General features: G+C 43.5%; 1 protein-coding gene across 4 annotated transcripts in view; it reads right to left on the bottom strand.

The window, feature by feature from the left end:
* Window positions 1–272: 272 nt before the first annotated feature.
* The window catches only part of Tent5c (terminal nucleotidyltransferase 5C), a 21300-nt gene continuing 6416 nt past the window's right edge, over window positions 273–15156 (bottom strand). For 3 of the 4 annotated variants that reach the window (XM_048814577.1, XM_015502234.2, XM_048814576.1), the window contains exon 2: window positions 273–5429. In XM_048814577.1, coding sequence (XP_048670534.1) covers window positions 4226–5401 — 1176 coding nt within the window. In that variant the 5' untranslated portion in view covers window positions 5402–5429 and the 3' untranslated portion in view covers window positions 273–4225. Of the gene's footprint in view, window positions 5430–5614; window positions 5638–15156 lie in introns of those variants that run through there. The other variant, XM_048814575.1, reaches the window with a different exon arrangement.

Below are 15156 nucleotides of genomic sequence, written 5' to 3'. Positions count from 1 at the left end.
TCAAGAAGGTGAGAGATCATGACCAAAGAGGAAAAGGACACAGCCTAGGCACAGCTAAGAAAAAACTTCAAGGCTGTGCAAACATATAACAAAAGGGCTTCCAACTTAGTCAGCTGGACATCTTACTTTTAATCCATTAATTTTGATATATTTTTATGCTGCTTTAGGAAAATTAAATTCTCATCCACAAAAAAAAAGAAAAAGAAAACAACAGATCAGATATAGCTCGAGTTGGAGTTTTTAAAAATGGCCACAGATCCAGGTTATTTAACTACTTCCTCTTTAGTAGATGGTCATCTCACCTTCTTATGTGCGCGCGTGCACACACACACACACACACACACACACAAAGAATTTGTACCAACTCTCAATAATAGCCCAGGCAAAACTCCAAGCATTTTCTTTAGCTTACACTTAAACTATATATATGTATTTAAAAAGTGATAGGTAAACAAGATGTAGGCACCTGAACTCACAAAAAGGGCCCTTTCTTTCCTTAGAGATCTCCACAAATAATCCCAAAACGTTGCCAGGTATTTTTCAAATTCCTCTCTTCAACACCCCTCTTTTGGTCCTCTGAATTCAATTGATTGAAATAAGAATATGTTCCAAAGTCAGCTGTGAAGTTCTATTCTTTGCCAGGTTAAGGATCTGAATCTAACCTTGGAAAATGGAAATTCCTCCAACTCACAGAATCCGTCCAAAGAGTTTTCCCTAGTGCAGAGCCCCAAATCTGATGCCAGCAAGTAATGGCCGTGGTGAACATCAGGGTCTCTTCTCAGATTAGATCACTGTACTTTAAGCCACACTCCAGAAGAGGATGTTTGAGCTAAGAACACAGTAGCATTCTAAAACCAGGCACCAGGACCAGAAAGTTCACTAGTAAGAAGTTATTCCTAAAGTTAGGAAGTTGCTTGTGAGTGGTACTATTTCCCGCAGCTAAGCAGTGCTGGTTGAAAGCCTGACCTACCGTGAAGGTCAGGGGCTAGGAGCAGAGGTGAGGCTGAAGGACAAGCAGGGCCAGGCCTTTAGCAATCTGATTTTGAACATGTCTCCACAAAACACAGGTTCACACCGAACTTGCTGCGACTCCAATCCCCAATGTGAATCAAACTGCGGGGGGCTGGGGACTGAGTGCCAAACCAGCGTGTACCATGTATCAGGAACCCAGCATCATCTTTCCCCCCAACTCTCCCACCTGCCAGGCCCCCAGGTGTGGCTATGCTACATCACACATGCAGTCATCAGGCACTCTGATCTGAAGGTGGTAGTAGTGATAAAAGAGTTTCGTTTCAGCATTGAAATTATTGAGTGGGAAATAGTGTCTCATTGCCAAGGTAAGGTTCAAGAGTGAGACTGAAACTCGAGACCAGGGAGCTAGTGAGTGCCCTTCATCTGTCCCCAGGGGAAAAGGTACATTTTCACCCTGCTCCACTTTACTTCAAGGAGGAGCTGAGAGAACGGGCATCAGAAAGCAGTTCAGAGTTCTGAGGCAAATGAAAGACTGCTTAGATTTAGATTAGAGCTTGCTCTTGAACTCCAGTGCCCCCTGCCACTGCTAAGTTTCATGTTACTCCACACACACACACACACACACACACACACAAATAGGAACCACTGGACTCAGTACTAAGTTCAGGGTATCTGGTGCTTGTGCGAGCAGTATGAAAAGCAGATGGAATTTCCAGACATCTGAAAGTCAAGGTTACCTGGCTGGCAAAAGGCTCAGAGAGCAGATGGAGACACCGGGAGTCCAGGGGTTGTGCTTTAAAAGTACAGCCGAGATCCATGAAGCTTTTTACCCTGATGGTTCTACAACATGTCTCTGTTTTCAAACTACAAAAATACAACTGGAATGACTAAAAAAGTCAGGTGAAAAGACCAGCAAGACCCCGCCATACAATGGCGATGAAAGGCTGGGCGGGGGGCGGTGGGGATTTCTCTCGACTCCTGTGCCTGTCTTTGTCCTCAAGGAAGGACTGTTACAGATTGGAAAATATGTATACAAAGCAGAAAAAACTCCAAGGACAAACTGGAAATTTAATTAATTGATGCAGATCCTATCTTCCTCCGGGGCCTCGCTGGTTCCCGACCCTCCTAAGCCGAAGCAATACTGATTTCTCTCAGCCAAGTGCTGATGTTGGTGGCGGCTTCATCACACTCCAAAAGCTTTGGTTAAACAAGTTTGTCATGTTTTGTGCAAATATGTTGTCATCTGACCACAATGGCAGCATTTTAAGGTCATGAATGACCGGGTAGTTTTCAAAGTCAGGATCACTGCCCACCTTTTAACACTGAAGCACCCCAGGTCCTCGGTCCCCCTCCTAGAGCTTCACTCGAAGCCAGTGAATTCAAATATAACTACGGTTCCCAGGAAAACAGAAGCTGGTTCCACTAAGAAGTGGCTTCTTTTCACCTAATGTAGCACAACATGGGTCCCAGCTAAGCCTGGGGTTTCAGTCATGTCAATCTTGTCTTCCTTAAGAGGACCAACAGATCACATTCCAGAAGAAACCTGAAGACACCTCTTTAGAAAAAGGTCAACCACTCGTTTTTCTACTAAGCATTTCTGCACTAAGATAACTTCATTGCTTAAAGCAAGGAGAAAGCAATCATTTAGGGCATCGCATTGTTACAGCCACAGGAGAAAACATAAATCAGGAGCAAGGGGTTGATTCAATCACTTGAGAAATCAAGCTGGTAGGCAATACTGAGTTGTCTTTTGCTCTTGATACCATAAAGTGAGGCTTTCTAAAAAAATCCCCCCCCCCCCACACACACACACAAATTTTTTTTTAAAGCATACAATCTAAAGCTACTCTGGAAAGCAATATGTAGGCTAGATCTCTCCCATTGACTAAGCTTGCTTTAGACTAGAGTTTAACACTGTTTTCCTTCTAAAGTGCAGAATATAAACAAGTATGGTCAAATCTACCAGAATAAGGAAGATAATTCTTCACTCACCCCATGCTTCCTCAAATACACTGGAATGATTTCAAACTGCCTTGAGAGCACCAAAGCACACAAGGCCAGACTTAATGCTAAACCCCCACCTTCGTGTGGCACAGGGACAGGTTAGAATCTAAGCACTTCCACAGGTCACTCAATTCTACTGAAATTCCTGAATTCATTAGCTGTCAAAGAATACCTGGAGAAGAAAATCACTTTTTTGTTTTTCAAAAGTAAAGAAAACAAACAAACAAACAAAAAAATAGCCAAAGTACTCCAGAAAAACATGGGTTTCCAATTAAAACATGGGAAAACCCTTACATCAGTTACAACAACGAGTCCAGAAACAGCACTCACAGTACTTAGGAGGAGCAACACAAAAGTCATCCACGAGAGAGCTGAGGACGAAAAGTGTCATTCAATAAGAATTCCTTAAAGAAAAAGAAAGAAAAAGGACATTCACGTTTCCTATTTACAGTCCACCACCCCCCTCACCACCACCACAATTCTACTTTAACATTATGTTCCACATTTTATTTTGTTTTCAAGTTACATTTCAAGAAAAGGTCATCTTTTTTTTTCTCAGCAATATTTCATAATTTCTCAAGATAGCCCAGCATCTAAACCATAAACCACTTCCAACCAGATCTCAAGTCTCCAGCTATTGGCTTTGGTTTATTGATGAAAGAAATTCTCAGCTCTGCTGACAGGAACTAGACATATGCAATTTAGTCCTGTGAACAAAAATTAAGTCACAAGAGCACCCTCATGTTTATCGTTTTCTGCCTGACTAAAACTGACACAAGAAGAGAGATTATCAGCACAACATAGGTTCGTGTCATTGCTGAGAATCCCGAGTGAGGGCCAACATAGCCTCCTCCAGGCTCAGCTGAGAAGAAGTAGCTTAAAACTTCTCATCTGCTGCCCAAGCACTCCCAATCCCAAGTATTGCACAGAGCTCAAAACCCCATGTGCTGACCTTTGGGATGTGACATGTTAGTGTCTATCTTGGAAAGATGTGGATAGGTCACACTTCCTATAGCATTTTCCAAAGTGGCACTGTTATATGGGTCTTTTTTTTTTTTTTTTAGGGTTGGCTCATGATATACTGCAGACCCATTCCAATGGGTACACAAAGGAAAAAAAAAAAAAAAAAAGCAGAATCAGAGCTGAGTTCCCCTTTAAAAGCCAAACACCTACATCTAGGAGGAGGCTCCCCTACCTGAGAGCCTTTGCCCTACAGGGTTCCCACTGCAGGAACCCTCAGGTCTCAAGGTTAGTTACAGGGCAGCCAGGTAGGGTAAGGCTGGCTGTAGGTAACTGGAGGATGGGCAATGTAGTAGTTGTTGAAGTTGCCATCGCTGACGTAAGGAGCTGGCTGGTAGTAACAGGTGACGTTGGTGGCGTTGGGGATGATGTTCTGTTCTGCCAGCACGCGCAAGGCCAGGAGAGAGATGAGGTTCAGGGTCTGCCTGCGTTCGTGGCCCATGAGGCACACGGTGCTCTCGTTCACCACCCTGCGAAGGATCATGAGGTAGTCATACTTGCTTCTCTCTTCTTCAGCGAAGTGGTTTTGAAGGTAGGTCTCCAACTTCCTTTGCTGTTCGAGGATGTCTGGGAAGTCAATGAAAAACCTGGAGCACATGTAACGCTCCAGAGTTTTGATTTCCTCCTGGTCCGTGGGCCTGAAGTCCCGCACAAGAAGGTTGCTATACTTAAGAAGTCCCCCGCCTCGGATTTCTTCTGGGTTCTTGGTGGCGATCAGTCTGTTCTGCAGATGGTCAAAGGCTTCCTCAAAGTCCCCGTACATGCTCTCCCCGATCACGGTGGGGTGGAAGTGCTCAGAGATGGGGTTATTGGAGCAATCGTAGAAGAAAAGCAAAGAATCCAGGATGATTTGGAAAGAGTCCACACTAAACTCAAACTGACGCCGGATGGAGTCGACAAACTTGAGCTCCACGTTCCTCCCGTTCTTGTTGGAGAGGGAAATCAGGCTCCAGCGGTCTGTGTCCGTGCAAACCTTCACCAGCTTCTGCACATAGGCCTCCTTGAGAGTGACGGGGCTGATCTTGAGCTTGTTCACGCCCTCGGGCAGGAAGTTCAGAAGGGAACACAGAACCACATCTCTGACCAGCTGAAATTCTGCCTCGGTGGGAAGAGCCACGTGGAAGATCAGGTCCAGGTCTTTGCAACCCAAGCCGTTGTCTTTGACCAAAACGTGTCCAGCTGCAGAGCCGTTCAGCCGGACGTCCTGCACTTTGATGCCTGCCTCCTCCAGCCGGCTGCGGACGGTCTGGACGATGTCCTTCAGGGTTATCTCCAAGGTTGGAAAGTTGCCTCGTCCGTGGATGGGCACGACCTCAGTCAGGACCTCATGCAGCCGGCTGACCTGATCCCAGTTGAGCACACTGAAGGACACGCACTCCCTGGTACTGCTGCTGTCCTCGGCCATCGTCGGGGGGATGTTCTGGCCGGGGAAACTGAAAGCGAGGGGTGAGAAACAGTTAGGATTCACCTTAACACGGCACAGCATCTCAAAGCGCTCACAGATACCGATTAATGTCTGAACATTCTCCTGTGACACTGCAATCGATCGCACCCGACTCTGTTGTTGTGAGCCACTGGGATTAACTGAATTAAAAAATATGTCAAGAATGGTACCTACATGGAATGAGGACAAATGCACAGACTCCATCCTATACCAATCTGGACGATGCCATCACCTTGTCTGGTGTGGGTTTCTAGTTTTTGCTGCTGCTGTTTTGCTAGTTTTGTCTGTGTGGGGGTGGGAGGTGCTAGGTTTGTGTGAAGAAAAGCAAACTGAGTAAACCCAAGTAAACAAAACACAATAGTCTTTAATAAGGAGCCTGTAAGACCAAAAAAAAAAAAAAAAGGTGCATGTTTGGCTAATTTTCCCTGGTTTCTGTGAAAGTTACCTCTCTTGCTTTGGGTTCCTAACCACATCTTGAACTGGTTGATATATAAACTGTACAGAACACCCACACAGAACACACAGACACACACACACACGCCCACATGCATAGAGTCTTCACCCCATGAAAAGACAGTCTCAACTCTGGATTACAGCCTCACCAAAAAGTGGGAGTCTGACCATTCTCTGCTACAACAAAGCACACTTCCTTAGCAAGATTCCCATGTTCCTTTCACTTAAGGGAGCAGCCTGTCCTATAACAAATTCTTCCATCATCCAGGACAGATCTGAGGAGTTGTTTCAAGGGCAAAATTTCTGGTCAATCAAAGGTCAACTATGTACTGGAAACCATCCTTCCCTCAAGGATGCTCAGCATGGTACATGGCAAACACCCTCTGGGCAGTGGGATCATTCAACTGTATTTTGAAAAAGAGCACCTTGAAACTATGCAAAAAGAACAAAGTATTATCACTGAGTAATGTGAGACAAACATCGCTTCTCACACGGCACTTGCTAGAACCACAAAGTTTCCAAAGTAATTTTCAACTGTGTCGCACTTTTCAAAGAAAGGAGACACACACAACAGGTCCCTGGAAATCCTAATGTATACAAACCTAATATACAGAAACAAATACGCATGTGTTAAAAAGTGCCTGTGGACCCCTGTGAGGAGAAGGTTAGCTAGATGAGGAAAAAAAGCTGAAATAGAGGGTGTTTCCATGTACAGGGCTGTCCTCAGATTTCACCAAGAATAGCTTTCCCACCCTGCTCTTTCTGACTCCCCGCCCCCCCTCACACAAAATCCACCCCAGGGCCGTTTCATTATCTGGAAGCTGCTGCTTTTGAATGCACATCGGCGGGCATTCTCCCTGGTTCCAACATGGATTTCTGGCCTTGCCCAGGTGCCAGGGATTCCCCAGGGTTGTCACTCAGTGTCCGGGCACTGCCAGGCACACAGAGAAGAGCCCCCAGGAACTCCCCATCATGAAGTAAATGTAACATGAAGGCAGAAGAGAGAAGGTCCCTTGACTGGGGTGAACAGCAAGGCCACGAGAGAGTTCATTTCCAGGGACGGGACACAAGCCAACAAGGAAGGAAAATGAGCTTTCAGCTGGGGTTCAGGAAAGGAAAGCAGCTCGAGCTAGAAATGGCAAGTGTCCAGTGGCCCCATGAGCCACTCTTCAGGCCAGATCATGGTGGCCCTTTAGGATCTGAGTCAAGGCACAAGGAATCCACTCAGCTGATAATGGGGAGCTTGACCACAAGAGTAGAGCAGGCTCCAGGCAGACCCTAGAGGGTTCTTGCTTGCTACAGAAGAACAAGTTTGATGCCAAGAAGATACAAGTTTACCTCAAGCTTCTTTGAACAGCTTTATAAAGCTCCAGGCTATTTAGATCCTCCTACCAAGGCGCTGCTAAGTTACAGGTACCAAGCAAAGTCTGTGATAGAATACTTAACGGCTAGTATGGCTGGAAATAGGTTTCAAGCTTGATTTAGGACGTTAGTGTTCTCTTTTCTCCATGTTCTCTGTATACTCAGTTGTGGCCCCTTTTATGATAGCATACAACACACCTGTGCCTCAAATGAGTCAAATGCTTACACGAAGGCAGGGTTCAGGCCTTGGTTTGAGACACAGCTAGACTCTCCATGATTTGGTGACATGTGTTGGAACTACAGAAATACCGCCTGCTTTACGCTGTTATCTTGTTGGGTGTTGGACGTTCATGTGTATCCTACAGGTATGAGAGGTGTATTGCAGGTATCATACGACTGAGAAGCCGCAATGCTATCACTTAACAATTGAAGAAAACCTTTAGGAAGAACCTTGGTAATTTTGCACAGAACTTTAGGAATGACTTTTGACTCATACCTTTTTTAAAAGATTGTTAAAAAATTAAAGAGGTCATGTAGGGCTAAAGTCAGAACTACTATGCTAGAACATGTTCTCAAACTGAGAGGAGAGCGTCTGAGACCAGAGAGCATCTAAAACCTAAATCTCTTTCTTTAGGAACAAAAGGAACATATGTGAGTAATTTTCATATATTTAAAAATCTGCGACTTTTAGTAAATTCAAAGTCAGGATCTGTTTGAGACTGAGATTTTGCAAGGTTCAAATGAGAAAAGGGGCAGTAATAGCCAGGAAAAAGTTAGGAAACATGTGTAACTACTTAGCCTGTAAGAGGCATCCTAAGGCCAGAATGACCAAACAGCATGTTATCAGCACAAAAAGAGAAATTGTTAGGACAGAATTTTAAAAATCTAGACATAAAATCAAATACAGGAGGAGGTTGAGAATAACATGAAGGAAGCATTTCAAAACAGGGAAGGAAAAACAAAACCCCAGATATCTGAATGGGTCATCTAGAGTTAAACAAGAAATAATAAAGGTGACTCCCTCTCTCAAGCCAAACTAGGATACAGATGGTTAAATCAAAGACTTAAATATAAAAGGATGAAGTTCTAAGAGTACTGGGGAAATAAAAACACATAGACCTACATATGCATACACAGAGATGGCAATCCTTTCTAAATTAGCAAATGAAACCTAAAAGCCACAAAAATTGATAGATTTGACAATATAACAAATAAGTGTCCTGATAGTAAAAACACCATAAAGAAGCTAGATAACATATCTAGGAAAATATTTTTAATGTTAGGCAAAATATTAATTTCCTCAGAAACTCCTACTAGTGAGAAATACCAGAATCCAACAGATGAGGGGCAAAGAACATGAACAGGGACTCAAACACATAGTATCTTCATCCTTACTTAAGATATGGGTAAACTAAAACCCTAATTATCATTTTCATCTATCATATTGGCAAAGATCATTAAGTCTGACATATGGGAAAGCAGACATCTCCAGCCTACTGCCCAGAGGTTCTCTCGAAAGAATGCGAAACTTAAGTGGACATACTCTTTGATGAAGCAATTCTACATCAACTAAGACTACTTTGAATTCTATCCTCTGAGTATACTTGCAAGTATGCACAGAGATATTCACTGGAGAATTATTTAGAAAGCTGCAAGTTATTCATCAATAAAAGATGGTTAAATGATTTGATGTACACGCACAACAGTAAATAAACATGTGCAATTGTTCAAAAGAATCTCCACGAATGTGAAACACTCAAGGCTCATGAATAGAAAAGCAAGTACAAGTATGTGTACAAGTTTGTGCTTATACAAGCACATAAAGTCTCTGCAAAGATATACCAGAAGTAACTCAGTCTACATGAAATGCCACCAATAGTTTGGGAGACAGAGGAAAAAAAATTATTTTGTACCCTTTGAATTTGGAGCCTATATGGGAATAAGTTGATGAAAAATTTAAATATCAGAATGTAAATTCCAAAAATTTCCCTTAAGAGCCTTCCAGCCATTTCTACCTTATTTCATTTATTCAGTCCCCAGCCTATCCCCACTATTCTCATATCCATGGACCAAAAGTCACACTTGGAAGCTCTCCTGCCAGCCCACAAATATTGCTCTCCACAGGTGTGGCAAGGGGAGGGACTATTTTTCCTCTGGAAGGTCTTTCAGTCAAGTTTCTACTTATGTACTTTAAAAATATATCCATTGTTTATTTTTTCAAAAAACCAAAACTCAACATAATGAGTAAGCCATCTCATCTAACCCTTCTGTATTATCCAACAATGTCTTCCACTTTCACAGAACTGCTATTTTTACTTCAAACATATTATAACTCCCCTTGTGATATCGTTATGTGGATGACTGGCTACATTTGCAAGAACTTTAATAAATACAATAAATACTTTCCAGGAATCCAAGGTTCCAGTAGTTGGCATCTTCCATGCCAACTTCTCCCATACATGGTGAATAATGGAGTTAACTTTTTGGGGGAAAAAAAAGGAGTCCATATAAAAGCACAGTGTGGCATATGGACAATGGCCAAGTCATGGTGTAGTTTTTAATTCTCTCAATTTATTGTAATTTAGGTATAGAGAAGCTGAACCAATTGAAGAAATGAGTTTAGACCAGGTTCATATTAAAATCATAATTCCTTAGAAAAACCCTAAAATAAGCACTTTGTATCTATTAAAGAGAAATTCTTCATTTCCACTCAACCCAATGATTTCAAATGATTTCAAATACCACAAGTACATTTTCAAATTACTTAGACAAACACTGGTCTTACAAAAATAAATCCAAGTTATAAGGCCCTTAGTGCTTATATAATACACTGGAGCTTCGTTGAACAGTTTTAGTTTTAATTATCCACTTTAAATCAACATTGCTATAATCCCCACATAAAAGAATCACATGAAACACACATTCCCCACTCCTGAAAGGCTCTGGTTAAAGGCCAATCCCAGTTAGCAGAATTGAACAAAATAGTGGCTAGAAAAACAAATTAATTCGAAGTCTAACAAATTCAGACCAGCATTTAAGATGAAGATTCGCTGTGGTTTTGCAAAGAAGTTGGCAAAGGTGGAAACCACACTTGTCATTGATTTGCAAATCCAGGTACTTCAGAGAAGCCAGAAAAACCAGCTGCCTACTCCGTTCAAGCTAGTTAATCTTCTGCAAGGTTTGACTCCTGATGAACAACTATCTTAGGAACCCTTGGGTTCCCTGTTATCTGGCTGTAGCAGAAATGCAGAATACACACACATCAGAAGAAAACAGGTTTGCAGAAAGAGCAGCAAAAGTGGAAAGGAAGAGAAAAACTAGGCCAGAAGGTTAAACTAAGCTCCCCGAGCACAAGGCGGATGTCGAACTTAATATTTCCTACTGCTTGGGACAGAGCTGTGCAAGGCAGGTTGATCTAAAAGCCTATGTTTTGTGCCTTAGTAGGGGAGAAAAGCTATTTCTATTCTGCAACATAGCTTATGTAGATCCTTGGACCGCCAATTAACTCCAGAAACAAGGGTGACAGACTACAAAGTCGCAAGGGGACTCAGGTGGGCATGAGTGACAGGCAGATGCACCAGTTGGAGATAAGACTCCTACTGACCTTGATTCCTCTCTTCTGTGCCTGGCATTAGACATGGAAATCATACAAAGGGTTTGGGTACACGCGGAGACACACCTACACAGTTAAAGATGGAATATTCAAGTCTGTCGTATTTAACGTGAAAGCTATAGAAGTGATTGTCCAAAGTTCAGGGAAACTGAGGCTTGAGTGGAGACTCTAAGGTACTGAAGCCCTCCATCCAGCCCAGAGGCAACTGTGCAGCACCCTCTACTTCTGCCCCTACTGCAGGTTTAAAAAGAAACACACACACATTTCAACATTCCTTTGGTTACAAAATTTCCTTTCACTATTCTAGATATGACCTCAAAAATGTGGATCTTCCTAGATCAGGGAAGGGGCCATCCATGGGCAGTGGACTAAGCCTGGACACCGACTCCAGTGTAAGGAACATCTGTGTGTAGAACAAAGACACCTGCCAGCCCTGACTCCTGGCCCAGAGGGACTCGGGTGCCTGTGGGTCTTCCTCCCCCACCTCTTCTACACAGATTCCTCTCCCCATGTGCAACATAAGATGCTTTGGGCAACAAAAGATTATTTCATTGCATATAAAAAGCTAGAGAATTTAAGCAGAAGTAAGAATGGTTGGCAATGGACTTCATCATAACCTTGCTTGACTTTCCTTAGTGAGTCGAGAGAATGGGTGGTACATCTCCAGGCCTATTTCTATTTCTTCTTCTTCCTTTTTTCTTTTTTTTGGACCAAGGATTGAACTCAAGGGCACTCAACCACTGAGCCACAACCCCAGCCCTTTTCTGTATTTTATTCAGACAGGGTCTCACTGAGTTGCTAAGGCTGGCTTTGAACTAACTCCTGATCCTCCTGAGCCACTAGGATTATAGGTGTGCCCAGGCCTATTTCTTATTCACTTATAAAATGAAGCATGTAGAGGGGTGTAGAAAAGCAAACTACTGAATGAGCCACTTCACATGGATTCTCATTTAATCCCCAAAAGGAGTGAGTATGAGGAAGCTACAACTGTTCCTTTTGAACAAATTGATAAGGTTCAGAAGAGACAGAGTGTATTGACTCCAGGTCCTTGGCTCCAGACCACTCTTGAAAATGGTGACTCCCTCTACCAAGCCCTGGTGTCATGGTGGGTGGGAGGTGGGGAGAGGCTAGTGAGAACATCACAAACCCTCATGTGCACTGGAGGACCAGTTCTTACCACTACTAAAGCAGTCTTCTGTAGAACAAAGATCTTATTGGACCCTAATCAAAACAAGAAAAAGCAAACTTCTGTGAACTATGACTGTGGTACTTCACCATTCCACTGGCTCCTGTCCCCACTGCCCACGTGGAAGACAACCAAGCTTGAGTCAGCCGCCCTCCGCTCCTTGCTTTTGTGCAGATTCTAGTGAAGCAAGAAATGCCATGGTGGTTTAGAGGTGGCCCTCAGGGAGACCCCAGGGGAGATAACTTGTTGGCAGTGGTGTCTGAGAAATCCCACTTCTCAATAGGGCTATGTATTGGTTGTTTCATAACATAAACATCTTCTAGTTCTGCCCACATCCTTTCTCACAGGGTAAATTTTACCACTTCCCCAGAAGCTCCCCATCAGGTACTGGCAAAGGCAGGGCCCTCCAGAGGTGCTTTGCATAGCCGAAGCCATGCCAGGGGACACCAAGTGAGATTTAATGTTCGGCCACTAAGCTGTATTTGGTAGCATTCCAGGTACACAGTGAGACAGGGCTGTCAGGACTCGATCTGGATCAATCCATTTTGTTTCTACAGAAGTTCAGTAAAGGAAATGTCATTATCCCTTCCTTGACAGATGAGGAAACTGGGAACAAAGAAGATAGGCAAATTGTGAACTGCCCAGGACGCACGGCTGGTAAATGGCAGAGATAGGATTTGAGGCTGCTAGAAGGTCGTCAGCTCTGGCAGGTATATATTCAGAGAGGAGGGAGGATTTTCAGAAGAGCTAGTTGCTCAGGCATTCATAGAAGGAGATGGAAATAAACAGAAGTAAAATAGGAAGATGATTTAATAAGATGGTAGGGCAGAAGTTTGCTAGATAGGCTAGGTTGTCCTGAGTGGAGTGGGGCCAGAGCAGGTGCTACAGGCAGGGCAGCATGTGGAAGTGAAGTATCTAACAGCCCTCAGAACAGAAACTGGCTCTCTCACAGATCTGGGGGGTATATCTAGCCTGGTTGGAGCAATCAGAATTGCAATTAAGGACAGACCTGCTACTTGTTAATGGTAATCTTTGTTTTAAAGGAACAATGGCTGCAAGATGAAGGCCTCCCAACTTTTAAGGGAACTCCATGATGCTGGCTGGGTTGCAGGGCGGGAATGATTTCTGAGAAAGCAAGTCCACAAGAGAGAGAAGCCCAAAGTGGAAGGAGTCAGTTGGTCAGCTTGCCTGAGAAGCACTGAGAGGAAAAAAAAAATTCCTGGCACAATAGAGAGGTTTTTAGGAATGGAATGATTCTGATTCTGATACCTAAGGTACATGCTTTGTTCACAGAATAAAGGAATGGCTCCTGGGATTCGCTCTGGTGGCTGGAAGATCAGGAGTGTTGATCTGTTGATAAAGCAACAGAACAGGACACTCCCTACAGACCAGAGGGTAACTCTGTTAGATCAAAGAGCCTGGTAACTCAAGGGGAGCTACAGAGAAGAGGGAGGTAAATTTGCAGGGACTCACAGGACTCCAAGGATGGCCCAGGAAGGATTGCTGGGGCAACACTGAAAACAGAAACAGCCCTGGACAGACAAACTTGAAAATGCCAAACCTGGGAAGGGACACCTGTCACTTTCCCCACCTGCTTACAGTCTGACACGCTGATTCTTTCTCAGGAGAGAAAGATTATACACTTGGATGACCATAGACATCAGGACACACTACTTCACATATACAACAGCAGGTAAATTGGCAAAAAGGAGAAAAACTCGGGTAAATAGGTATTCAGTGTTCAGAAGAGAAATCTTCCCTATTCCTCGAATTCTTTGGAGGTGAAGACCAGAAATGATCAAGGACCAGGGCAGGCAGAGGACACCTTTTGTCCACCTGCAGCCAGCCCCTTATCAGGCCTGGCCCCACTACTAGAGAGGGGGGTCACATGCCAGAGATTCCTCCACAGCCCCCAAACACCCTAAAAAGTTACAGATAGCTGGGTGCAGTGGCACATGCCCATAATCCCAGTAACTGAGGATGCCAAGGCAGGAGGATCACAAGTTCAAGGCCAGCCTAAAGCAATTCAATGAGACTCTGCCTCAAAATGAAAAGGGATGGGGAAGTAGCTCAGGGGTAAAATGCCCCTGGATTCAATCCCCAGTACAAAATAATAATAATAATAATAATTATTATTATTATTATTATTATTATTATTATTATTATTATTATCATTATAAGAAGAAGAAGAAGAAGTAGTTATAGGTAACAGAGGCACTCACATGTGTTTTATGTGCATGGAATAAGTCTCTGGATGACAGATGGTCCAAAGCAATAGAACCACATAAAATGTTGTTTTATTTTTGAAAAAGACAATAGAATATATTCTATGTTAATTTTTCCTCCAGAGGTTATTTTTACAATTGTCCCACTCAAATACCCACAACCCACTCTCCCTTAGCTCATGCACAAGCCACAAAGCTGTGCCTAGAGAAAACATTTCTAAGCTGGTGACATACAGAGCCTCCCAGATGGTCCCTTCTCCCTCTCAGCTCCATCCCATTCAGCTGGAGGCCTCAGTCTGTTTTCTCAGGGTTATCAGCAGACTCCCAGTCACTGCACCCTGATGTTTACTAGAGTCAAAAAGAATTGGTTAGATTCCCACGGCAGAGTCCTGGACGGAAACCAAGGCAGGGTGTGCTGCCTCGCTAGCTATGCCCTGGACCTTTCGAGTCTGGGGGACCTTCACAGAGTCTCACTTCCCACTGATGCCCACACCTACTCTGCATGGTTATCAGTGACGGGGCTGTCCATAGGGACACCACCCAAAGACGACTCCAAACAGAAAGTGTCTTCACCACTTTCAAAATAGGATGCCTAAGCAAGTGTGGGTGGAGAGATAACGCTGGAAGAACTAATGCTGGGGCTGCAAAATAGCACAAAGCAGAATCAAAACACTGGCCCAGATAGTCCAACGGGGATGTTTCAGAAGTGCAAATACTGAAAGGGACATCTTAAAGCTGTTGCAAATGTAAATAGCAACAAGGTCAGAACACAGACACCTTATTTTTTTCCCTCCCATATACAAATTGAACAGGAAATAACCATTGCTGCTATCTGGTACTCCCCAACATTTCTTTTCTTTTTTTTTTTTTTTTTTTT

Source organism: Marmota marmota, unplaced genomic scaffold, assembly GCF_001458135.2.
Source record: "Marmota marmota marmota unplaced genomic scaffold, marMar, whole genome shotgun sequence".
Taxonomy (NCBI): Eukaryota; Metazoa; Chordata; class Mammalia; order Rodentia; family Sciuridae; genus Marmota; species Marmota marmota.
This window is presented reverse-complemented; position numbering and strand designations above follow the sequence as displayed.